This window comes from Giraffa tippelskirchi, chromosome 1 (assembly GCF_054371585.1).
Source record: "Giraffa tippelskirchi isolate mGirTip1 chromosome 1, T2T-mGirTip1v1.2.pri, whole genome shotgun sequence".
Lineage (NCBI taxonomy): Eukaryota > Metazoa > Chordata > Mammalia > Artiodactyla > Giraffidae > Giraffa > Giraffa tippelskirchi.
This window is the reverse complement of record NC_137275.1, coordinates 13695304-13722273: the sequence shown is the minus strand read 5'-3', so window position 1 is coordinate 13722273 and position 26970 is coordinate 13695304. Positions and strand designations below refer to the sequence as shown.

The 26970-nt window shown below is 49.4% G+C and overlaps 1 protein-coding gene across 11 annotated transcripts in view; it reads left to right on the top strand.

Moving 5' to 3' along the window:
* JAKMIP1 (janus kinase and microtubule interacting protein 1) overlaps positions 1–26970 on the top strand; it is a 154089-nt gene that overhangs the window by 54973 nt on the left and 72146 nt on the right. For 9 of the 11 annotated variants that reach the window (XM_081495566.1, XM_081495560.1, XM_081495714.1 and 6 more), the window contains one exon: positions 22866–23127. In XM_081495566.1, the coding sequence (XP_081351692.1) occupies positions 22999–23127 (129 nt within the window). In that variant the 5' untranslated portion in view covers positions 22866–22998. Of the gene's footprint in view, positions 1–13388; positions 13450–22865; positions 23128–26970 lie in introns of all 11 variants that reach the window. The other 2 variants (XM_081496058.1, XM_081495623.1) reach the window with 1 other exon arrangement.

Here is a 26970-nt window from a genome sequence, read left to right as displayed (position 1 = left end):
GCAGGCCCAGAGTGTGTGCTGAACCTGAGTCTCCCAGAGCCTTTAGAAGGCATCAGAGTAGTTTTTCTCTTTATGTTGATAGTGTGGTCTCAGACAGGAGGCCTCACGTGCACATGCGTGTGTGCACGCAAACACATGTGCACACACACACACATACAGTGCTGGACTGAGGGAACCAGGATCCCAGGTTAACCTCTGTCGCTTCCCACTGTGTTGTTTAGCTTCTCTGTCCTCAGCGTCCTCAGCGAACAGTGAGGCTGAGTTATCTCCGAGGTCACTGTAACTCCCACGGATCATTTGTCACTTCATAGAAACCTTGCACTTGGAGTATTTAGAAAAATGTGTCTCTTGGTGGTTTAGTCATAGGTTAATCTCAGCCCCTGCAGATTGAATGCTGATTGCGGCCCATGCCCTGTGCTAGGAGCTTTCCATCATCATCTCCTGGAACCCTCGTGTCAGAGTCCAGAAGCCTTGAACTTGACCCCTATGCCAGCTGCCTCCTACGTCTGAGAGCAGTGACTCTGGATATATTTTAAGAATTCAAGATTGGAAAGTGGATAGCAACATTTTGCTCTGTTAGTTTAAGAAATATCAATAATATGAAATAAAATAAAAATATACAACTTTTTAGTATCACCACGTCTACCTAGAACTTTTATTGTGTGACAGATCAGTGCAATGCTCTGGCTGAAGTTGCAAAAAAATGTCACACCGAAAGCTCTTGAGTCAGAAAAAGCAGAATCTGAGAAACCTCCTGAGAAATCTGTATGCAGGTCAAAAAGCAACAGTTAGAACTGGACATGGAACAACAGACTGGTTCCAAATCGGGAAAGGAATACATCAAGGCTGTATATTGTCACCCTGCTTATTTAACTTATATGCAGAGTATATCACATGAAATGCCAGGCTGGATGAAGAACAAGCTGAAATCAAGATGGCCAGGAGAAATATCAATAACCTCAGATACACAGATGACACCACCCTTATGGCAGAAAGGGAAGAAGATCTAAAGAGCCTCTTGATGAAAGTGAAAGAGAGTGAAAAAGTTGGTTTAAAGCTCAACATTCAGAAAACTAAGATCATGGCATCCAGTCTCATCACTTCATGGCAAATAGATGGGGAAACAATGGAAACAGTGAGAGACTTTATTTTCGGGGGCTCCAAAATCACTGCAGATGGTGACTGCAGCCAGGAAATTAAAAGACGGTTGCTCCTTAGAAGAAAAGCTACGACAAACCTAGACAGCATATTAAAAAGCAGATAGATTACTTGACCAACAAGGGTCTGTCTAGTCAAAGCTATGGTTTTTCCAGTGGTCATGTATGGATGTGAGAGCTGGACTATAAAGAAAGCTGAGTGCTGAAGAATTGATGCTTTTGAACTGTGGTGTTGGAGAAGACTCTTGAGAGTCCCTTGGACGGTAAGGAGATCCAACCAGTCAATCCTAAAGGAGATCAGTCCTGAATATTCATTGGAAGGACTGATGCTGAAGCTGAAGCTCCAATACTTTGGCAGCCTGATGTGAAGAGCTGACTCCTTGGAAAAGACCCTGATGCTGGGAATGATTGAAGGCAGGAGGAGAAGGGGACAACAGAGGATGAGATGGTTGGATGGCATCACCGACTCGATGGACATGAGTTTGAGCAAGCTCCGGGAGTTGGTGATGGACAGGGAAGGCTGGTGTGCTGCAGTCCATGGGGTTGCAAAGAGTTGGACACGACTGAGCAACTGAACTGAACCATTATGAAAACATAGGATTCCCATGTTGGGCTGGCTAATGTTGCTTGTGCAGGTCTAAATGGGGTCAAGCCCCCTGGAAAGTTTGCAAGGTTTGGCCAAAGAACCCATCGTGGGACGGGAATATTTCTGAATATTCACAAAGTGCCTGCAAAGGGAGGTTCAATGAAGCTCCTCTTAGCAAAGAAGCATTGGAAATAGCTCAGTGTCCAAAAATCAGAATGGATACACTCTATGGTGTTACCACTTTTCAAAGTCTCACACAAATGCTTATTTTATGATGCAAAGTGGTGAAGACAAGATATAAAATGATCAATGGACACAAGTTTGAAAAATAAGTAAACAAACACTACACCTAGAAAAATAAGATAGACTGGGAGGAAGAAATCAAACTGCTACCAGTGCTCAGGGTGGGTTGTAGAGATAAAGAGAAGTTTCGTTTCTTCTTCCTCTGTGTTTTCCCACATCCCTTAAGTGGAGTAGTGGTCTCAGTCACTCAGTCGTGTCTGACTCTGCGACCCCATGGACTGTAGCCTGCCGGGCTTCTCTGTCCATGGGATTTTCAAGGCAAGAATACTGGAGTGGGTTGCCATTTCCTCCTCCAGGGAATCTTCCCGACCCAGGGATCAAACCCATGTCTCCTGTGTCTCCTGCATTAGCAGGTGAATTCTTTACCACTGCACCACCAGGGCATGCTTTTTTAAGTGGAGTAGATGGACTTTTAAAGTGAAGGGAAAAGGCTGATCAGCACTATTTCAAAGTCTAAACTTCACTAGATGCCTTGAGGGCTGGGTGTTCCCATGCAGAACGTGGAGCAGTTTCCCCATCATGCAGGCCTCTCAGTGGTGGCCAAGGTCACCTAGAGCCATGATAGTCAATAGCAGTCCTCAGCATCCATGTCCAGGGGTACTTTCCATTTGGTGCACAAATAGCTGCCAGCCAGTTAAGAGGAAGGAGACTCTTGAACTGGAGGACAGGGGACATGCAGGCCAGGCATTGACCTTGTGGAGGGGTCATGAGGCACAGGACCAGTATTTGTTCTGTGTACTGTCGGGAAAAATTTAGTGTATATACCACCTTTGACCCTGGGAGCCGTTTCTCATTCTATGTGGTGTGATTAGGATGGTTGAGACTGAGGCGGGGCGGCACCTTCAGTTCAGGAATGTTCCCCTCGCTGTGAGTGCCGGGCTCCATGCACATGCTGTGCTGGGATTATGGTCCCACACCTCTGGCTCCATCATGGCTCAGCTCTGGGCTCTTGGGAAAGCACTTCACCCCGTCAAACCCTCAGTTTCTGATTCTGTGAAGGGTGGCAAAGAAGGACGCTGTTTTGGAGTGTCTGCTATAGGACAGGCGCTGGTGCCCCTCCTAAAGTGTTTTCAGCTGATATTAATTATCTCGATTGCAGTTCTTATTTAATTACGTCCTTCTCGATGCCCAAAGGATACCTTTCATCAGATCTGAGAAATGATATTCTATCAAGTTGTCTGAACACTTTTTTTTTTTTTAAGGAGAGGAGGTGTGGCTGGTCATTGCAAACTCCTTTTAACTAATTAATTTTATTTTTGGCTGCACTGGGTCTTCGTTGCTGTACGTGGGCTTTCTCTAGTTGCGGTGAGCGGGGGCTACCCTCTAGTTGCTGGGCACAGGCTTCTCATTGCAGAGCCGGAGCTCTAGGTGCGAGGGCTTCAGTAGTTGTGGCACAGAGGCTTAATTCCCCTGCTGCATGTGGGATCTTAGCAGATCAGGGGTCGAACCCATGTCCCCTGCATTGGCAGGCATATTTCCAACCCCTGGACCACCAGGGAAGTCCACGTCTGAGCATTTTTTTTTTCTTTTAGAGAATTTATTGTTTTATTGAAGGATAACTGCTTTACAGAATTTTGTTGTTTTCTGTCAGACCTCAACATGAATCAGCCATAGGTATACATATTTTTTTTAATCCCCGTTTTATATACAAGCATCGCATGTTCATGTGGAAAATTTGGAGGAGACAGACGAAGAGGTTAAAAGTCACTGATTCTCCCGCAAAGTGACTGTCAAGTCGCTTCTCTTAGCACAGCAGGAGGGCTCATCTCTGACCCAGGAGGAGTCTGAGAAAGGCCAGTCTGCACCCACAGAGCAGCCTTAAATTGACCCGGGGAGACTGAATGTCAGGCCCCGTGCTGATGGAGCAGGCCCTTGGTGCACGCTCCAGCAACGCCCCTCAGTACAGCCTTTCAGGGGTTGGGGGCGGGGGGCTCTGCACCCCCACAGCTGAGCTGGCCACTCCTTGCGGGGAGGCGTGTGTGGAAGGCTGTCTGTCTCTCAACAAGCTCCTCTGCCACACAGAAAGGAGAAGAACAGCAGGGGACAAACTCAAAGTCCAGCTGAAGAACCATGTTCACCTTTATCCTACTCCCGCCAGTCTTTGTTCCCTGTGTGTACAAAGTGGTTCCTTAATCACTGGGACAGTAGTTCATATGCTGTTGCCATTACTTAGTAAGTAGCCTGCATTAGTTTCCTGCTGGCTGAAGGGCCCACACACTGGGCAGCTGAAATGGCACAAGCTTACTGTCTCCCAGGTCTGGAGGCTGGAGTCTGTTCCATCAGAGGCTGTGAGCAAGGATCTGATCCAGGCCTCTCCCCAGCTCCTGGGGCTTTGCTGGCCCTTCTTGGGGTTCCTTGGCTTAGAGCTCCATCCCCCTGATCTCTGCCTTCATCTTCACACGGTGTCCTTCCTGTGTGCCTGTCTTTCCAAATGTCGCCTTTGTACATGGCACCAGTCATATTGGATTAGGGCCCACTCTGATGATGTCATTTTAACCTGATTACTTTGTTAAAGACCTTTTTTTCCCAGTAAGGTCACATTCAGAGATGCTGGGGGATTAAGACTTCAACATACAGATTTCTACAGGAGGGTAAGGAGTTTAACCTGTAACATCTGTCAAGAACATTTCTCAGTATCATGAAATGTTCTGACATTATGGTTTTCAAATGTTTTTGTACTTAGAGTGGAACCCTTTGAACAATGAAATGTTGAAGTCCTTGGGGAGGGAGAGAAGTACCCAGGTTTAGAGGAGTCCAGAGGTGAATGGGTCTGGCCTCAACTGTTGTGTGTTTGTGTGTGTGTGTGTATCTGCATGTGTGTGTATGTCCGGGTGTGTGTCAGAGTATTAATTATTAATATTAACTGATGAAACAGTTAGTAGTTAATCATTAATTGTCCCCACTGTTCCCAGAAGGGTGGGAAAATAAGTGATTTTTAATTTTATCTTTGTCTTCTTCGCATTTTCCACAATGAACATGTAATTCTTATTAACTATTTATACGCATTAATATTAATCACAATAAAAAATTAAGTTGTGACTTAATTAACAACTTAATGCAGCTCATGCTGTACTCACAACAACCCAGCCCTGTGAGGTGGGTGTTACTCCTTTCGTCATTTTCCTGGGTGGAGAACCTGAAGCTCAGAGAGGGCAGGTAACCTGCTCAGAGACACACAGCTAATGAGGGATAGCTCACTCAGTCTGATGCCAGAGCCAGCCCTCGGGAACCCTCCACTCCACTGCCATCCTGAGATTCTGGAATGAGAAGCTGTGTCCGTGGAGTGTAGGTGACGTAGAGTGAGGCAGGGTCTCTTCGTCGTGAGCATGAACAAAGTATTGGATTTTCTACTGTGTCATTTAACACTGCTCTCTGTCTTCCTCCTTCATTTTAACTCAGCTTTCAGGGGCACCCCTGTTCCCATCTCTGCTGGGCTCCTCTGACCGGGTGTGGCACAGGGAAGCAGGTGCTGATGGCAAGGCTGGAAGGTGAAGGAACTTTCTGAGTGCGGTCAGGACCTGCTGCCCCGTGGGTTCCAATCAGATGACCACAGTAGAGGGGAAGCAGACCTGATTTGTTTGGTTTTTTCCCTGGGCCGGTCATTCCTTGGAAATCAAGATTCTTTACGTTAGTTTGGCTCTTAACTAGTCTTAAGCACCATCAAAAGGAAGAAAAACAAGCAAGAAAGGGATGAAAGGTGGAGTGGTGATGGCGCGGGCCCTTTCTGGCTGTGTGAGCATGGGCAGAGGCTGAGCCCTTCTGGGCCTGAGCTGTCTCGTGTACAAAGTATTCCACACAAGCCTCCCTCTCGGGCTCGTGAGGGTTGATGAGGTGACTCTGTGTGCACACTTAGCACATTCTCCTAGGTCCCTAATGGCGTTTTCCTCATTCCCAGAGGAGATATTATCACTGGGGTGCTGAAATAGGATATTTCAAAAGTGCTTAATTATCCTCATGGTTATTTGGGTGTCAGTCAGTCAGTTCAGTCGCTCAGTCGTTTCCAACTCTTTGCAACCCCATGGACTGCAGCACGCCAGGCTTTCCTGTCCATCACCAACTCCTGGAGCTTACTCAAACTCATGTCCATCACATTGGTGATGCCATCCAACCATCTCATCCTCTGGCGTCCCCTTCTCCTCCCGCCTTCAATCTTTCCCAGCATCAGGGTCTTTTCCAGTGAGTCAGTTCTTCACATCAGGTGGCCAAAGTATTGGAGTTTCAGCTTTAGCATCAGTCCTTCCAATGAATATTCAGGACTGATCTCCTTTAGGATGGACTGGTTGGATCTCTTTGCAGTCCAGGGGACTTTCAAGAGTCTTCTTCAACACCACAGTTCAAAAGCATCAATTCTTTGGCACTCAGCTTTCTTTATAGTCCAGCTCTCATATCCACACATGACTACTGGAAAAACCATAGCTTTGACTAGACAGACCCTTGTTGGTCAAGTAATCTGTCTGCTTTTTAATATGCTGTCTAGGTTTGTCGTAGCTTTTCTTCTAAGGAGCAACCGTCTTTTAATTTCCTGGCTGCAGTCACCATCTGCAGTGATTTTGGAGCCCCCCAAAAATAAAGTCTCTCACTGTTTCCACTGTTTCCCCATCTATTTGCCATGAAGTGATGGGACAGGATGACATGATCTTTTTGTGAATGTGGTGATTACATTTTGTGAATGTTGAGTTTTAAGCCAACTTTTTCACTCTCCTCTTTCACTTTCATCAAGAGGCTCTTTAGTTCTTCTTCACTTTCTGCCATACGAGTGGTGTCATCTGCATATCTGAGGTTATTGATATTTCTCCCGGTGATCTTGATTCCAGCTTGTGCTTCATCCAGCCTGGCATTTTGCATGATGTACTCTGCATATAAATTAAATAAGCAGGGTGACAATATACAGTCTTGACAGACTCCTTTCCCAATTTGGAACCAGTCTGTTGTTCCATGTCCAGTTCTAACTGTTGCTTCCTGACCTGCATACAGATTTCTCAGGAGGCAGTGAGGTGGTCTGGTATTCTCATCTCTTGAAGAATTTTCCACAGTTTGCTGTGATCCACACAGTCAAAGGCTTTGGCATAGTCAATAAAGCAAAAGTAGATGTTTTTCTGGAACTCTCTTGCTTTTTCGATGATCCAGCGGATATTGGCAATTTGATCTCTGGTTCCTTTGCCTTTTCTAAAACCAGCTTGAACATCTGGAAGTTCACGGTTCACGTATTGCTGAAGCCTGGCTTGGAGAATTTTGAGCATTACTTTACTAGCATGTGAGATGAGTGCAATTGTGCCGTAGTTTGAGCATTCTTTGGCATTGCCTTTCTTTGGGATTGGAATGAAAACTGACCTTTTCCAGTCCTGTGGCCACTGCTGAGTTTTCCAGATTTGCTGGCATATCGAGTGCAGCACTTTCACAGCATCACCTTTGAGGATTTGAAATAGCTCAACTGGAATTCCATCACCTCCACTAGCTTTGTTCGTAGTGATGCTTCCTAAGGCCCACCTGACTTCGCATTCCAGGATGACCGCACCATCGTGATTATCTGGGTCATTAAGATCTTTTTTGTATAGTTCTTGTGTGTATTCTTGCCACCTCTTCTTAATCTCTTCTGCTTCTGTTAAGGTCATACCATTTTTGTCCTTTATTGTGCCCATCTTTGCATGAAATATTCCCTTGGTGTCTCTAGTTTTCTTGAAGAGATCTCTAGTCTTTCCCATTCTATTGTTTTCCTCTATTTCTTTGCATTGATTGCTGAGGAAGGCTTTTTTTTAATCCCTCCTTGCTATTCTTTGGAACTCTGCATTCAAATGAGTATATGTTTCCTTTTCTCCTTTGTCTTTAGCTTCTCTTCTTTTCTCAGCTATTTGTAAGGCCTCATCAGACAACCATTTTGCCTCTTTGCATTTCTTTTTCTTGGGGATGGTCTTGATCCCTGCCTCCTGTACAGTGTCACGAACCTCCGTCCATAGTTCTTCAGGCACTCTATCTATTAGATCTAATCCCTTGAATCTATTTGTCACTTCCACTGTATAATCGTAAGGGATTTGATTTAGGTCATACCTGAATGGTCTAGTGGTTTTCCCTACTTTCTTTAGTTTAAGTCTGAATTTGGCAATAAGAAGTTCATGATCTGAGCCACAGTCAGCTCCTGGTCTTGTTTTTGCTGACTGTATAGAGCTTCTCCATCTTTGGCTGCAAAGAATATAATCAGTCTGATTTCGGTGTTGACCATCTGGTGATGTTCATATGTAGAGTCTTCTCTTGTGTTGTTAGAAGAGGGTGTTTGCTATGACCAGTGCGTTCTCTTGGCAAAACTCTGTTAGCCTTTGACCTGCTTTGTTTTGTACTCTGAGGCCAGGTTTGCCTGTTACTCCAGGTGGTTCTTGACTTCCTAATTTTGCATTCTTGTCCCCTATAATAAAGAGAACATCTTTTTTGAGTGTAAGTTCTAGAAGGTCTTGTACGTCTGCATAGAACTGTTTAACTTCAGCTTCTTCAGCATTACTGGTCGGGACATAGACTTGGATTACTGTGATATTGAATGGTTTGCCTTGGAAACGAACAGAGATCATTCTGTTGTTTTTGAGATTGCATCCAAGTACTGCCTTTCGGACTCTTTTGTTGACTATGATGGCTACTCCATTTCTTCTAAGGGATTCTGCCCACAGTAGTAGACACAATGGTCATCTGAGTTAAATCCACCCATTCTGTTTATTTGGGTGTAAACAGACTTAAATATGGATTCACAGGTGCCTGTCGGAAGCCAGAGCACTCCCGTAAGTGCTGAAGGAGTGGTCCGTTCACCGTGTGATTCTCCCCCTCCCATTATTTCTTGATTCCAAGACACCAGTCTCTCTCAATGTGTTAGGTGATGATCTGAAAACATTTGTAAGCATTTTTGTGGGAGCCAGAAGTTCTACTGGGCAGTGCTTTGGGGAGGAACCAGTGAACTTGGCTGTCAAAGGTTTGGGTTCAAATCCAGGCAGGCTGTGGGTCTTAGATCCTCTCTCCTTCCGTGTAAAATGGGGCCATAAATGACTTCCCAGAGGGTTTGTGAGGGTTTTAATGCAGTGAATATTCGGGGCACTAGAGTGTTTCACTCTGCAAAGTGCTATGTTCATGATGGCATTTTTATTAAGGATGGGCCAGGCTGTGTCTGGGAAGTGCCCATCCCTGGAGTGGGGTGGGTCAGCCCTGGCTGCCTCCCACAGCTGGGGCCTTGGGGAGGAGTGGTTCCTGAGGAGACTGCGCCACCCTGCCCGAGCCCCCAGACTCCAAACAGATGGGCCTGCATCTTTCATCTCCCTCTGCCCAGGTCCTGCTGTCCGGCCGGGGCCAGCTTAAGACTTTGCCTCTGTCACCCAGCCTCCAGCTGGAAGCCACCTCTCTTGCCTCTGGATCTCCCCAGAGGGTTATCCCTCGTTATCATTTTCTGTTTGGGGCTGTGATCATTTATGGACACATCACCCCTTCCCTGCTGGACTTGAAGTTCTGGTAGGAGGGGGGATAAGGTTTATCTCTCTACCCCAGGGCCACGTGTGGTGTGCATGAAGGAGGGCCCTGCAGTGTCACCTGTGTGCACGCGCAATTTCCTTTTTCACTGGCACTCGCCAGCTGCTCCGAGGCCAACACCAAGGTCTCGCTGCCGCAGAGTGCCTAGTCTGGTGGCGGAGACGGTGCCAACACAGTGCGATCAGGGCTGTGAGGAAGAGAAGCCCAGGGGACTGTGGGTGTGAAGAGGAAGCCCCCTACTCTTTGGGGGGTAGAAAGTGGCATCCATGGAAGGTCCCTGGGGGAGGTGATGCCCCTGCTGAATTTTGAAGAAGATGTACAGGTGGAAAGGTGGGGGACAGGCATTTCACAAGGAGAGTATCAGCGAGGTTTGTGAAGCCATGCTGCGGTAACAAAAGAACCCTGAAAGGTCAGTTCTAGGTCACCCATGCACTGGGGCAGGTCCACTGGGGCTCTCCTCCAGCAGCGATTCAGGGATCCAGCCCTCCCTGTCTGGTCAGGCCACCATCTCTACATGTGACTTCTGAGGTCTGTGCAGCAGGAAGAGAGAGAAGAGGACACACATGGGCTCTTATGTGCCTTCGCACAGAAAGGAGAGAGGTTATTGCTGCTCACACATCATCGACCAGGCATGTAACCCTCACATGTTGCAGGGGAATCTGGGAAATGGAGGGAAGTGAATGGTGATTTGCTGAGCATGCAGGGACCTCACTTCCAGAGATGCAGGGGCCTCAGAGAATGTGGTTCTAGCCCCAGAGCTTTTAGCTCTGCAAGAAACTTGAAACTAACCTCCTCCCCCACCCATTTTGAGTATTTATATCATGGTTGCAAAAGAGACCCATGGACAGAACAGAGTTCAGAAGGTAAAGGGAATCTGATTACAAAATACAAGGAAGGATTAATTTGTTTGTAGACTTTCAGTACATTTTTTAAGGAGCTAGGTGTAACATTGGCCCCATCTCTCTCTTGCTTGCTCTCTCTCCCTCTCAAAACATAAATAAGCTTTTTCATATGGAAACAAAATCTTTGTATTTATCAGTCTCCTAAGCCTTACATAAGATGACAGAGGATTATATGGTTGCATGGCATCACCGACTAAATGGACATGAGTTTGAGCCAGCTCCAGGAGTTGGTGATGGACAGGGAAGCCTGATGTGCTGCAGTCCACGGGGTCACAAAGAGTCGGACATGACTGAGAGACTGAACTGAACTGAAATCTTACAAAGAAGTTGTGAGCAGGGTTGCCATCCCATTTATGGCAGGAGATGCTGGGGGTGAGATTTTCTCATAAAATATTCAGGAGCACATGCTGAGATTCCTAAATAGGTAACTTCACAATTCTAATTGGCATGGGCTTTGTCTTTGTGATTTAATTTAGACCATCATTATGATTGCTGGAGTTCTTTTGGGTCCCATTATTTTATAATGTGCTTCTTGAGTGTGATTTTTATAATATAATTTTAATCTTACTGAATGTATTACAGAGATCTTTCTTTAATTCAAAAGGGGTGAGTTGTACCTTTTTGGTTGTAGCTTAGAGATTGTGGCAACATTGAGAGATTAACACTGGGAGTCAGTTTGAGCTTTCATTTCCTTTTGTTGACGATGAATGCGTGGAAGTTGACTGGCTTTTCACATGCAAGCCCTACAAGGTCAGTGTTTCCTTGTAGACAGCCCGTAGTTGGGTCTTGTATTTTGAGCCCTGCTAATAGTTTCTGTCTTGTAATTGATGCGCTTAGACCATTGATTATTTTTTACTGAGGTATAATTGGCATGTAACATTATAATAGCTTTAGGTGGGCAACAAACGATACAGTATTTATATATATTGTAAGTTGATCACCACAATAAATCTAGTCTTTATCTGTCACCAGGCAAATTTACAAAAATTAGTGTTTTTGTGATGAGAACGTTAAGATCCATTCTATTAGCAACTTTAAACTCTGCAACACAGTATTATTAACTATGCTAGCCATAGTCACCTTGCTGTATGTTATGTCCCTTAGACCGCTGATGTTTGAAGTGATCAATGATAGAGTTGGATTCATGTCTATCATATTTGTTATTGTTTTCTATTTTTGATCCTGTTTGTTTCTGTTTTTGTCTTCCACTCTCTGCTTCCTGTGGTTTTAATTGAGCATTGTGTATGTTTCCATTTTTTTTTTCTTTCCTTTGTTAGTATGTCAATTGTACCTCTTTAAAAAATTATTTTTTAGTGGTCACCCTCGAGTTTACAGTACACATACATAACTAACCCAAGTCTACTTTCAAATGGCACCATATTGCTTCATGTGTAGTATAAGTACCTTATAATAAAGTATTCCTATTTAATCCTTAACCTTGGTCTGGTGTATATGTGTTATTTTTTTTCCCTCTGGATCCTTTCCAAGATTTTTCTTTATCTTTGATTTTCTACAGCTTCACTATGATATACCTAGGTGTAGGTTTGGGGTCATTTATTCTGTTTGGTGTTCTCCGAGCTTCCCAGATCTATGATTGGGATCAGTAATTTTCAGAAATTCTCAGACATCATTGCTTCAAATATTTCTTCTGCTCCTCCTTCGCTCTTCCCCCATTATACATATGTTACACCTTTTGCAATTATGCCACAGTTACAGGGTATTCTATTCTGTTTATTTCAGTGTGTTTGTTTTTTAAAAATTTTGCATTCAGTTTGGAAAGTTTGTATTGATGTATCTTCAAACGCATTGATTCCTGAGCCAAGACCTATCTACTTAGGAGCCCATCAAAGGCATTCTTCCTCTCTGTTAGAGTGGTTTTGATCTCCAGCGTTTTGGGTGCTTTAGAATTTCTGTCTCTGCTGACGGTGGCCATCTAGTCTTGCATGTTGTCTACGTTTTCCATTAGTGCCCTTAGCACATTGATCAGAATTTTAAAATCTCAGTCTGATCATTCTAACATCACTGCCATATATTAGTGCGGTTCTGACACTTGTTATGTCTTTTCAAACTGGTCTTTTTTTTTTGTGCCTTTTAATATGCCTTGTCATTTTGTTGTTGTTGTTGTTATTATTGTTGAAAGCTAGACAGGAAGTATTTGGTAAAAGGAACCTGAACTGGCTCCCACAAAAGTCTCTGTTCCTGGGTTACTGTTTTGGTAAGTTGTTTTTCTTTGTGTTTACCTATCTACAGCCATTTGCCCTGTGATCTCAGTTCTCTGATGGATACAAGAAAAGGGACTGATTTTCCATTTGTTCAGTTTTTTTGTTATATGAATGAGAGTGATGACTCCCACGTTTCTTACACACCAGACCAGAAACTGGAAGTTTGATCCCATTGTTTCTGTGTTCTTCCTTCCTTCCTTCCCTTCCCCGCTCACACTTTTTTCCCATCTTTCCTCCCTTCCTTCCTCCTATGGAGGGCTCCCTCCACCCTTTTCACTGGGCAAGACTTCGCCAAAGTGGCCACAGGGCAAACAACTGCAGTGCTACCTTAATATTCGGTTTTTCTGGTATTTTGGGGAGGCGGCACCCATGAGTTTAGACGTGCCCTCTGTGGGCCCCTGACCATGAGTCTTGCTGTTCCAGGGTCTCCCAAATTCAGAAAGGCCTCCCTTCCCTGAACTTGGCTGCACTTTACTTCTTTGGGACATATCAAGTTGGACATGTTAGAACCAGGTGATGGAGGCTATCCAAAGATTCCTAGGCCCTCCTGTCCTTGTCGAAGTTGGTGTCCTTTGCTGTGAAGGCTGCAGCCATTCCCATGACCCTGACTTCTAAGGTGAACGTGCTGATTCTGTGACCGGGGTGACAATGACAAGTGACAGTGGCAGGTGATGCTGCCATCAAAAGGAAGGGGTGTTCTGACCTCCTGCTCCTTTTCTAGGGATTGAAGACTGATGGTCCTTGGAGAAATTTCACTCTAATGGTCTCTCCACCGTTTTAAGGTACAAAGGACAGGTCTCCTCCTATTCTGCATATGGAGATATGGAAAACGTCAGGGGGTCTAAGAGGAGGGAGCTTCGGGCTGGAGAGACTGTCAGCATCCCAAGGGCAGGGAGGGGAGGGCAGATACTCAGTACTGTGGTCCCATGCCCAGCACAGTGCCTGCATGTAGGAGGCAAGCCGTGAGCTTGTGCTGAGCAAATGAGAGAGTGACGTGTTCAACCTGCCAAGCCACTCTCAACACCCAACATGGTTACCCAAGGGCAAGACCAAGTTCCTTGATGCTGCGAGCTTGTCATTTTGCTGGGAACCATATTTGACTGTGGGAGGCGAGTGTGGATTCAGCTGGCAAGTGAGCCAAACCCGCTATCCCAGGTATTCGCATCTCTGTCCACACAGAAGTCAGTTCTTACATAGTGATGCTTGGCTTCATGGTTGGGGGGATTATTTTTACCAAGGACTCAAGAATCCTGCATCCCTTGAAGAGTATGTCCTTCTGCCTGAACTTTGTAGCTGTGAAGCCATGCCTGGGCTGGATGTGAAAGAACGTGTGTGATGCTTTCACAGTTCAGCAGACGTCCAGAAGGGGTCCTGATGTCACCAAACACCTCTCTGGGAAGGCACGTTGCTTGGTACTGGAGAGTAAAGTGAATAAGATGGTTTCACAGGAGTTGAGAATCCAGCCGGGCAAGCAGACAAGGAGACGTGGCCATTGGGCCTGATGGCAGGAGCCTCACAAGGCATCCCCCACTTTGTGTAGACTTGCCTCTGAGCCAGTGGGACCACAGCAGGTTGACAAGTAAGGTTGCCCTGCGGGGCAGACGACCCCATGGGGGCCTTCCTGTCCCTGGAAGGACTTTGGAGAGAGGCTGGAAGGCCATGTGTGGGGGCTCCTCCAGAGAAATGACGGGCCCCAGGCTCCCCACCCACTGGCCTCGTCTTTGTTTACCTTATTTGTTCATAAAGACACTAATCCTTTTCACGAGGGCTCCTCTCATTATTTCCCAAAGGTCCCCTTCCAAATAACATCACATCAGACATTAGGATTTTGACCTATGAATATTGGAGACACACAAGCATTCAGTCATTAGCGTGTGTATGTGTACTCACTCCTCTGTGGTGTATGTGTGTGGTGTGTGCATTGCATGTGTGTTTCAGTACAATGTGTGCATTGTGGTATATGTGTGGTATGTGTGTGTGTGTATATGCAGTGTGTGTGTTTCTTTGCATGAATGTGTGGCTTGTATGTTGGGTGTATGTTTCAGTATAATGTGTGCATTCTGAGGTGTATGTGTGTGTTTGCGTGATGTATGTAGAACATCAACAGAATCCACCCCCGCCTGTCACTAGAGGGATCCTCAGAGGTTCCTTGGATGCAAAATGTATAACCTGGACTAGCAGAGGAGGTTAGCCTGTTGCAGGCCCCGTGGTGGGACGGTTCACTGCTGGGAGATTTGGTAGCAAGGGCCGTGAGTCCCAGCTCAGTGGGAGTGGGTGGCCCTGGGTGTAGGGAGAGTCTGGCGGGGGGGTGGAATCTTGGCTCCGGTGGCCCCTGAATCAGGGGGTACTAGGTGAAGGGTCAGCCAGCCCAGGAGGGGGGCACCCAGCTGCTGTGATGAATGACATCACTGGTACCCCCAGCCGTGGGGGCCATGCAAGCTGAGGGCAGCTCATTGTGCCTTGGTGACTGCGTGGGTAGTACCCACCCCACAGCCTCTGAAGCACCTGGCAAGCTCTGCTGACCACCTGGTGGGGTCAGAGGAGTGATGAATTCTCCTCTCCCTGCTGGGCTGCCACTCCCAGTGACCCCAGGCAGGCTTTGACCTGTCTGGGCCTCAGCTTCCTCATCTGTAGAATGGGTCTGTTCTCCTGTGGTGACCCCAACTCCTCTGGCCTCCTAGTCTAGGTGGTGGGTGAGAGTCGTCCTGATGAGGCTTGGGCTGCAAGAACACTCCGACCTTGCATGCGGGGCCAAAGAGGGAGGAGGCCTGGCCCGGGTCGAGTCTTGGGGACAGTTAGTAAGTGGCCAGGGTTGGCTCTGTCAGGCAGGGGGAGACATGTGCTGAGGACTGGAGGGGACGGCAGGCATGGCCCACGGTGGCTCCCGCTGGCTCAGGCTGGGCCGCAGGGCTGCATGGAGGGCTGCCCTCTGGGCCCATGGGCCCTGTCCCCCGCAGGCGGTCAGCAAGGAGTGGCAGAGGAGGGTCACCCCACTGCCCCTGGGTGAGGGGGACTGTGTGCAGGCCAGGAGACGGGGAAGCCACGGTCAGGCAGGAAGGGGTGAGGGCTGGCCAGAGCCATCGCAGGAGGGGACACTTCTGAGAACCGGTGAGAACAAGGCTTGGTGGCTGGACGCTTAAGGGTCAGGAGCCCTGGGGGCCAAGGTAAAGACTGAGAGCCACCCAGAGGGTGTAGAACAGGGCCCAGGCGGCCAGGCGCTCCCGGATTGCTGGGGCCAGTGGCTGTTCTGTCATCATTTCTAAGACCCGCCAGCTCCGGGGTTCTGGGGTGTGTGACAGGACGCAGAGGCCCTAGAATCCTGGCTGCAGGCGGTCTGCTCTGGAGGTAGCCGTGATGCCAGGCCCCACACACTGGACGCATGGCCCGCTCCACTTTGTGGCTGGAAAGTCCTAGGAAATTACAGAGGTTGGTGGCAGGGCAGGGCTGAGTGACTGAGCCCTGCTTCTCGTTCTGGGTGCCCCTTCCAGCCCTTCACACCTGAGCCCCGAAAACGTGTCAGGACAGCCCTGACTCGGTTGACTTTACTTATCACTTCTTATAACTTTTTTGAATCTTCCACTGACTATTTCACACCCGTGTTGTATAAGAAAAGAGTGTGGACGGTGAGCATGAGCACCTTATTAATTTGCTATAACTGAAGAACGGGATGTCCTCAGAATGTTAATATTTTAGGCCTTGCAGGCTTTTTAAGTGTTAAGAGAATTATTATTTACTCTATTTTTTTAGGGGGGTGGGTGGTAGAAAAATCTTGGCTGTCTTTTCATTTTCCTATCTGTTTGCCTCTTGCAGAATACCATATGCAAGTTGTGTGGTATGTTCTGCTGTTGTTTTGCCCTTCTAATGTCCTTGCTCTTTAATTTTTGTTTTATTGGAATGTAATTGCTTTACAATGTTGTTAGTTTCTGCTGCACAGTGAAGTGAATTTGTTTCCCTTCTGCTCTGGGCTGGGCGGACCCAGCTTGCTAGCCTTGTGTGTAAATCATGAGATGGTAGGCCATGAAGGAAGGAGGGACAGGAGATTTGCCTGCGGGGGGTGGTGTGTGCTGGCTTAAGACTGATGTGAAAGGCAGCCGGGAAAGCAGCAGGGCTCAGCGCTAAGAAGCTAAGTTATCTTAAGTCATTAAACAAAGGGCTGAATATATCCCCTGAGCTTTTTTCCCCTCTTATTCCCAAAGTATTGCTTTCCAGTGGCTGCCATAAAGAATTCCCACAAACGGAGTGGCTTAAAACAACAGAAGTTTACTTTCTTACACATTTGGGAGGTCAGAAGGTCAAGGTGTCGGTGGGGCCCTGCTCGCTCTGGAGGCTCCAGGGGAGGAAACTTCCTGCCTCTTCTGGCTTCCGGTGGGGTGGTCGTCGGGGCTGTGGGCTTCTTGGGCTGTAGCTGCCTCAGTGTAGTCTCCCCTCTCTCCTCACATGGCCCTCCTCCCTTCTGCGTGTCCTCTCCTCTGTGTGTCTCTCACAAGGGCACGTCATTGACTTGAGACTCACCCTAATCTTGGATGCTCTCATCTTGGGATCTTCAACTTGATTACATCTGCAGAGACCCTTTTTCTAAATCAGGGCGTGTTCCCGGGTGCCAGGAATAGGATGTGAACATATCTTTTGGGGGCCACCGTTCAGCCCACTCTAGTCCTCATCAGCCAAAAGCTGACCCATGTTGCTTGGGACCTGCTGCCCAACCAAGCACCCCCAGAGTTGCGCTTAAACCCCGTCCAGGACCAGCGTCACTGGCGCACGGCGAGGTCAAAGAGGCCGTCAGGGGGCCCACCTCTTGGTTTAATGCTCTGTGTCATCGTCATGAAAGTCTGAATAGCTTTTGAACCCAGACCCTTGCATTTCCATTTCGCACTGGGCTGCACATTCTAGAGCTGGTCTTGACCCGGTCTGTGATCTGCAGGTACCACGAGGTCTGACACATTTGCACCCATTGTCTCCCTCCACTGATGACTTTAGTGATACTTGTTAGAGGTTCCAATACCCTGTTTCCTCCTTTTTTTCAGCACCAGTCACAATCCAGGGTTATTTATGTGTTCATTTCCCTGGTTGTCTCCCTGGCTAGAAACTTCTGTGATGGCCGGGACCCTGTCTGGTCCTCCATCGCCCCCTCAGGGCTAGTGTGACTTATGGAATGCACCTTCTCGGGTCTGCTCTCCTTCCCAGCATGGTGCCAAGCAGTCACATCTCCTGGCTGAGACTCTTGGGCTCCTCTGTGAGGACTGGGCTCTACTGGGCTCTGTGGGCTGCCCTGAGCTCTAAACGAAAAACCCCAGCACAGAGCAGGCACCAGGCTCATCGCAGATGGGAGTGTGACCTGCAGTTGCTCCTGGGGGCAAGGCCTTTGCAGAAGTCATTGGCTGTGGGCTGATCATAGTGACGTTGTGTGACACTCTAAACCTTGGGCCAGACTGGCCTTGGGTGTGTCCCTGACACAAGGCCGAGTTTGATTAGGCCGAGAACCCTGGGTACCTTCCCCTCTTGCGTCCGTTCATCTCAACAATTATTGAGGTCCAGGCCTGGCAGATGTTGAAGGTGGGCGTCGAGAGCAGTAGGCTTGGCCTTAGCTTATTGGAGTCTATTTGTCCTGGAAATACTGAGCTCAGACTTTAGGCTGAGCACAGGGTGAAGCAGACAAAGCTAGAAGTCAAGTCCTGTCCTTGAGCGGTTTCTCGTCAGGCGGGGCTGACAAATGAGCAAACAGATAGGGCAGCCCTCAGCCTGTAGTTGTGGGGGCTCAGAGGAGGCATCTGACCAACGTGGAGGGCATCTGGGGAGGCTTCCTGGAGGAGGCATAATGGGAGTTGACTGTGAAAGGGGGTGGGGAATTGGCTTTCTCTGTCAGAGAACTGCCTTCCCTGTGGCCTGCTGGGGGAGTGTATCGGGCCTGGAATGTGAGGTGGGCAAGGGAGAGGTGGTGGGGTGGGGGAGTGGCATGACTCAGACCCTGAAAGGCTTGCATGCCTTCAGGGGTCAGGTTCTCATCAGAGGCAGCCTGAGCCTTAGATGGCTTCTAAGCAGGAGAGTCTCTGTGCCTTTCCCTTTTGAGGCCTCAGTTTTCTCATCTGTAAAGTGGGGGATGTGTGCTGAGCTTCTAATGAGATGACGGCATGAACGCACTTTTCCAGGGGGTGCTGCGGTTGGGGTAATATAGTGGGTCATCCCCAGGCCCGGCCTCCTGTCTCTGTCCTTTGGCCCTTGTGCTCTCAGGGTCATGAAAGCTTGACCAAGGGGTCCTTGGGTCCAGCCGGTCCAGGGTCTGATAAAAAGGTGGTATCTGGGACTGGCCTGGAGACTTATAGCCGCTGTTCTCATGACCCCCAGACACTCCTGGGTTTCCATTCCCATTCCTACTGCTGACCATGGCCTGGTTGCCGTCTCAGGGCCTCATGGAGTGGTGGTCCAGTCTGGCTACCTGTGTCCAGCCTGCTGTGCTGCCTCGGGCAGGTGCTTTACCTCTCTGGGCCAACAGCCTCATCTGAAACCTCCCTTTTCTCCAAGCATCTTCAGCGATCACGGGAGGGGCTGCTGGGAAGGAAAGAGGCCTTCCCATTTGTCAGGCTGCTGGCAAGCTGTGACAATGTGATACCAGGTGGGCTGTGCCTTGATACCATGGCTTCTAGCAGTGCCCAGTCCCAGCACAGATCACCTTGGCCTTCATGTAGACAACTGGAGGCTGGCATTGTTCCTCCTAATAGATTCAGCTTTGTTTTGTTTAGTGAGTGTCTTCACTGGGCCAGGCACCTTGCCAGCACTTCAAATTCTGGTCCCTATGAAGTCAGTGCTGTGGGTCCCATTAAACAGATGGGAAAACCGAGTCTTAGAGAAGTTCAGGGAGGCCCAGGACCAGTGACTCAGACAGTAAAGAATCCACCTGCCAATGCAGGAGACCCAGGTTCTATCTCTGGGTCGGAAAGATCCTCTGGAAAAGGGAATGGCAACCCACTCCAGTATTCTTGCCTGGAGAATCCCCATGGACAGAGGAGCCTGGTGGGTTATAGTCCATGGGGTCGCAAAGAGTCAAACACAAGTGACTGAATAACACCTTCACTTTCATGAAGTCAGTCCTGTGGGTCCTATTAAACAGATGTGAAAACCGCGTCTTAGAGAAGTTCAGTGACTTGCCCGGGACCACCCAGCTGAGGAAGTATAAGCTGAGATTCAGTCCCAGGTCTGCCTCTCTCTAAAGGATGGCCCTTTGCCCCTTGCTGGGGTGACAAGGGCACCCTGTAGAATAGTCAGCTGTGTCCTGGGGGCATGGTCTTGGACCTTTCCTCTCGGGGAAGCATCTTTCCCTTCCGGGCAGCCATGAGAGAGTCAGGTGGAGTCAGGTGGAGCTGGAACTGCGTCCCATTGCACCTGGAGGGTAGCTGGCCACAACAGCTTCTTTCTCCTGTCCTTCCCAGCTAGAACCAGCTAGTTTCCTCAAACTGGCTCTCTCACCTTCCTTTAGGGATTCCCTCATAGCTCGGTTGGTAAAGAATCTGCCTGCAATGCAAGAGACCCCGGTTTGATTCCTGGCTTCGGAAGATCCGCTGGAGAAGGGATAGGCTACCCACTCCAGTATTCTTGGGCTTCCCTGGTGGCTCAGCTGGTAAAGAATCCGCCTGCAATACAGGAGACCTGGGTTTGATCCCTGGGTTGAGAAGATCCCCTGGAGAAGGGACAGGCTACCCACTCCAGTATTCCGGCCTGGAGAATTCCATGGACTGTATAGTTCACGGGGTCGCAAAGAGTCGGACACGACTGAGTGACTTTCACTTCACCTTCCTTTAAGAAAAATGGCATTGTTTTTTTCTGTAAAATAGTAATAGAAAATTCAGTTTACTCGAAAGAGTATAAAGAGAATAAGTAGCTGCTGTCGCATCATCACTAGGCTGTCCCTGCCGACACCTGGGAGGTGCGCCTACCTCGTCCTCACCTCTATGTCCCCAGAACGTAGGGCCCGGTGCCGAGCAGCTGCTCCACACATAGTTGTCACCAAATGAAAAAGATGAACAAACACAGTTCAGAAAATTGCGATCACAGATCATATTTGTCCTTTGACGCTGCCTTTTTCACTCTTTACGATGCTGGCCTTTCTCCCTGTGGGGTTTGCTCTCACCGCCTGGATGTAATTTACCTGACCTGTCTGTTGTGGCTGAGCGTTTCGTCTCTGGGAAGAACATCCGAGTGTTTGTCCAGAGACCGAATCTCTGCTTAGCTAAAGTGCATTCCTAGAAGGGGCGTTGTGGGGCCATAGGATGGAACAGAAGGAGCAACCTCCCCTTTCCCGGGTGTCTGGAAGATGCTTCCTGCTCCTCGGGCTATGGGGAGACACACGGCCGATTTCTGAGAAGCTCTGCGGTTGCAGGAGCAGGCAGGTCAGAGGAGAGAGGAATGAATTATGGTTTGTGCTCTGATAAGTCCTATTGGAGCAAATGGAGTTCATCCTTCTCTGAAAACAGAATGTACCTTTCTGGAATCAATCCGGGGTTGGGGGGGGAGGTTGATTACCCCAAATAAACCTCCATGGCACGCTGAGAGACAGTGCTGTCTCCTATTCAAGACAGTGTAACTGGCCTCCATTACTGCCTTCCCAGATTCCTAGTTGGATGGACATCCCAGGCCCCCAGGGCTAGCAAGTCATGCTGGACTTGAGTTCATAGCCATCCCACGTCCCTAGCTCACCGGACCCACTGGGACCTGCTGGCATTGATGAGACCCCGCCCACTCCCCATCCCACACTTTCCCCTACTTCCTCCCAACTCCCACCCCACCAAGCAGCCCCTGCCCAGGCCACGGACCCCATGTTGCTGAATCCAATGGCCACTTTCCAGTCTCCATCTTCACGTTTCAGGAGCTGCCCCTGCCGAGTCCTTCCCTCTTCTAGAAACACTTTGTTCTCTTAGCTTCCCTGGTTCTCCGTTTTTCTCCTTCAATCTAGAGACTTCTCATTTACTGTTTTCCTTGCTGATTTTGTATCTCCTCCCTGACATCCCAAAGTTGGTCTTCCACCACTCTGGACTGTCCCCTTGTTTTCCTCTCTCTGAATTCTCTCCCAAGTTGATTAATCCCAGCCCCACTTACTAGCTGTGTGGCCTTAGGTAGCTTACTTAGCTTCTCTGCGACTCACTTGCCTCATCTCTGTGATGGGCCTGATAACTACACCTACCTGTCTAGGTCCTGCAAGGATGATACGCTCCCCTTCTCTCATCACAGGATTTGGCACGTAATAGGTGCCTGGTAACTGTCTTCTGTGGTCACTCATTCATTCTCTCCTTCACTCAGCAAGTGTTGATGGGGTGCCTCCTGTATGCTGGGCTCTGTTCTAAGCACAGGAACACCGAGAGAACTAAACAGATGTAGGCCCTTCTTACTTGAAACTCATATCCTGGTGTAGAGGAAATAGACAGGAAGTAAGTGAATGTCCATCTGTCACATGGAAAGCAGTAACAAGGCAAGAGCGAGGAGCAGGGCCCAGAATCAGGCTCACAGCGCAGAGCAGCCTGGGGTTGGCTGGGCACAGCGCTGGAGCTGGGAGCCTGTATTGTCTTGCCTCAGGCTGGCTTGGGCACCTCCACTGGGCCCAGAGCTGGCGGTTCTAGGCAACCAGTGCTGGGCTAGTCCTGGAAGTGCAGAGGGAACCACTAACCATAAAGGTTAGACTCCATAAAGGAGTCTAAAAGCCCCGTTTGCAGAGTGCAGTCCTTAACCCCGCTCCGGCTTTGCGCTCTCAGAGCACAGTGTGATACCAGGTGGGCTGTACCTTGATACCGTGGGACCCCCTAGGGTCCTGCCTTAGGAACAGGCATCCGGTGACTGAGGCTCAGTGACATTTGCAGACCAAGGCTTACAGTTGCTTCGGTGGCATAGTCTCATCTTGACAAGGCCAGGACTGGGCCAGACAGAGCTACCCAGTGAGGAGTGGTCACAGGGAACCTCACCTGGGAGCATGGGAGACATGCAGATCGGATTTCTCGGGGGGTGGACCATACTAGGCTTCCAGGTGATTCTGATGCAGCCCCAGCTGGAGAAGTGCTCGGTCAGTTTTGAATGGCAGGGCATCCTTGGGTTAGCAGTGCGAGCTCAGGGAGGGAGGTCTCGGTGAATGCTGGCTGCACTCCTGTTAGAGTGCCCCAGGCAAGAGGGACACTACCCCCACCACACTTCTGCTGACCTGGCCTCCTTCTTCTCCCAGGATCCCAAGTGATGGTGGTTTACACAGAGGAGCTGAGCCCTGCGAGACTGGTTAGCACGGCGGAGCTGGGAGCGGTGCCTGCTGGCTGGCGGGAGTGAACGCGAGATCGCAGCATCTCGACTCGAGAGGAAGCATGTCTAAAAAAGGCCGGAGCAAGGGCGAGAAGCCCGAGATGGAGATGGACCCGGTGCAGATGGCAAACGAGGAGCTGCGGGCCAAGCTGACCAGCATTCAGATCGAGTTCCAGCAGGAAAAGAGCAAGGTGGGAGGGGCGGGGGTCTCCCGGCTCAGGTGAGGGGTGGGCTGTGAATTCCTGGTGGACAGACTGCCCCGGGAGGGTGTGTCCCAGGGCTGGGGTGAGATTGGACATTCTACCTCTCTGATCCTCAACTCGCCCCTCAATAAAATGAGTATAACATCGGTACAGAGGCCACGTGGGTGAAAATCCTGCCCCACCCCCTACCTTTGGCTCTGATCTCAGGCCAGTTACTTCACTCTCCATACCATAACTCCCCTTGCCTGCAAGATGGGCTCGTAATAAGACTACATGATGGGCTGGTAGTCAGGAGTGAGGGTGTAAATACAGATACATGAAGGACTCGGTACGGAGCCTGGCTCTGTGATGGGAGCCTTTGCTCTGGTAAGGCAGGTATGAGCTTTGGAGCCAGTCAGTACAATGCCCAGTTGGGTGCCAAAGGGCAGGCATGAAGGGCAGCCAGTGACAGTGGGAGGAGCCCAGGCTTTCTAATCTTGCAGACCTGGCTTTAGACCTCACCTAGGCTCCTGACTGACTTCACGATCTTAGACAAGTAACCTAAAGTCTCTGAACCTCCATTTTCTCATCTGTAACATGGCATTGTAATGACCGCCTGCTTTAAGGTTGTCTTGGGCTTCCAAGGTAGTTGTTGGTAAAGAATCCGCCTGCAACACAAGAGGCTCAGGTTCAATCCCTGGGTTGGGAAGATTCCCCTAGAGAAGGAAATGGCAACCCACTCCAGTATTCTTGCCTGGAGAATCCCATGGACAGAGGAGCCTGGCAGACCACAGTCCATGGGGTCGCAAAAGTCAGACACAACTTAGCGATTAAACCACCATCAAAGATCTATAAAGAAAGCTGAGTGCCGAAGAGTTGATGCTTTTGAACTGTGGTGTTGGAAAAGACTCTTGAGAGTCCCTTGGGCTGGAAGGAGATCCACAGTCCATCCTAAAGGAAATCGGTCTTGACTATTCATTGGAAGGACTGATGCTGAAGCTGAAACTCCAATACTTTGGCCACCTGATGTGAAGGACTGACTCATTAAAAAAGACCCTGATGCTGGGAAAGATTGAAGGCGGGAGGAGAAGGGGACGCCAGAGGATGAGATGGTTGGATGGCATCACCAGCTCGATGGACATGAGTTTGAGCAAGCTCTGGGAGTTGGTGATGGGCAGGGAAGCTTGGCGTGCTGCAGTCCACGGGGTTGCAAAGAGTCAGACACGACTGAGTGACTGAACTGAACTGAACTGAAAGATCTCAGGTGATGGAAACAGAGAAAGCCCACCTTGCACAACCACGGTCCTTTATGTTGGTGTGGTTCTGACCCGGGTGGTTTGAGGGCAAAAGCAGGCAAGGTGGGAGGTGCTTTGCCAGCCCAGAGAGGAGCCACCATTTATGTGAGAAGAGAAGGAGGATGGGATTTGGGCTTGCTCCTGGGGGACCCATCTGAGGGCCACACAAGGAAGTTGTACCCTCGGCCCCGCAGGTCCCCTCCCACCCTGCCCATAGACCTGAGGGCGGGGAGGGCCTGCCCCCGGAATAGCTGCAGGTGTCTGCTTGAGAGCTGGGACTCTGGCAGCAGCTGCAGTGCTGAGAAGGGTCCAGCTCCTGGGTGGGGAGGGGGCTGAGGCTTGGTCCTTGGCTCTGAGCCCAGCTCAAGACGGCTGTGTGGAGAACAGAGGCAGAGTCCCCAAGCTGGGGCAATGAAGAGTGGGCTTCTGGAGCTTGGGGACACGTGTGCCCCTTCCTGTGCCCAGACTCTTACGGGTTCCAGAGGCAGTGCAGCCACAGTCTTTCAGCACAGCTGCTAGTGGTGCAGCCTGTCCATGCCCAGGAAGGATTCGCCTGCCAGGATCCCCCGGAGTTATCCGCGGCCCAGCTGGGCCTGAGCAGCTGACTAGGAAGGAGCAACAGTGGCTGTGTTTGTGAAGCCAGTGTCATTTGACCAGGTCTCCATCCCACCTCCACCACCTAACCCGCCTTGAGGTCTTGGGGCAAGCCGGGTAGCTGCCTTATGCCTCAGTTTCCCCATCTGTTAAATGGGGACATCTGATGTGCCTGCCTCTCTGGGTTGTTTAAGGAATGAATGAGAGTCATATTCAGGTCCCCGGGCACCACCTGTCATGTGTAGTTACTCAGGGGTTGGCAGCCATTTCTTATGTGTCTGCTATGCAGGCCACACCAGGTACCGTGGAGAGCCTCCTGACCCTCGCAGTGACCTGTGAGGTTAGATGAGGCTCTCCCCAGATTGTGGTCCTTTAGTTGCTAAGTCGTGTCTGATTTTTTTGCGACCCACGAACTGTAGCCTGTCAGGCTTCTCTGGCCACGGGATTTCCCAGGCAAGAATACAGGAGTGGGTTGCCATTCCCTTCTGCAAGGGATCTTTCTGATTCAGGGATTGAACTCACATCTCCTGAATTGGCAGGCACGTTCTTTACCACTGAGCCACCTGGGAAGCCCCCTTGTCCCCGCTTTACAGGTGAGCAGACTGAGGGTCAGGGAGAAGTGGCTGGGTTTCCGTAAATAAAATACCACTGACTTGGAGGCTTCGACCACAGAGATTTATTTCCTCATAGTCCTGGAGGTTGGGAGTCTGAGATCAGGGTTCAGCCAGAGTTGGTTTCTTCCTGGGGCCTCCCTCCTCAGCTTGTAGATGGCTGTCTTCTTCCTATGTCCTCAGATGGTCTTCTCTGCGTGGGTCTGTGTTCTAATCTCTTCTTACAAGGGCACCAGTTGTATCGGATCAGGATCCACCCTCATGACCTCATTTAACTTAGTGACCTCTTTTAAGACTCTCTTCAATTACAGTCACATTGTGAGGTTCTGGGGGCAAGGGGGTTGGTTAGAACAACCACACAGGAATTTGGTGGACATGATTCAGTCCATCACAGCAGGACAGTCCAGTCGTAGGTGTTGTCACGGGGTTGGAAGCCTGGCCTACGAGAACCCCAGCCTGTGCCTCCCTGTCCCCAGCACCTCCTGCCTCCATATGCCCTGGCTGCCGTGTTCTCAGTCCAGCCACCTCATGGCCCTTCCAAGGGTGTGTGGAGAGGGTTTCTGTTCTTGGAGAATTCAGCAATGTGTTTACTGGCTGATATGACAACCTGTGAAAGCTGCTCAGTTGCGTCCGACTCTGCGACCGCAAGGACTATACAGTCCATGGAATTGTCCAGGTCATGGAATTGTCCAGGTCACAATACTGGAGTGAAGATTCCCTTCTCCAGGGGATCTTCCCAACCCAGGGATCGAACCCATGTCTCCCACATTGCAGGCAGATTCTTTACCAGCTGAGCCACCAGGGAAGCCCAAGAATACTGGAGTGGGTAGCCTATCCCTTCTCCAGTGGATCTTCCCGACCCAGGAATCAAACCAGGGTCTCCTGCATTGTATGTGGATTCTTTACCAACTGAGCTATCATGACAAACATACATATAAACCTTACAGTTGCATTTACTTGTTACTTCTATATGATCTTGTGATATCCAGTTTTCATGTTGCATTTACAGTGTTGTTACTTCAGCAGAGGAGCCCATAGGATCAAGGGTTGTTGGGAACACACCTGTTGGTTCTTTGAGCCCCCCTGGGCCTGTGCCCCAGGCCTGGACTGAGCATTTGGAGGTGACTCAGAAATGACCCCATTCACAGACAGGCTGGGTGCTCAGATGCTCAGGGAGCTAGGCGGATGACAGTACTTGGCTTGTGGCACCAGAGATTTTAGGAAACCATGCAGTGGTCAGAGGAGCCTGAGAAAGCTTTGCAGAGGTGGTCTGGAGCCAGCTCTGAAAGATTTTGCTAGCTGGTGAGAAAGGGAGCAGGATTCACACCATCCCAAGTATCCAGCATCATCTG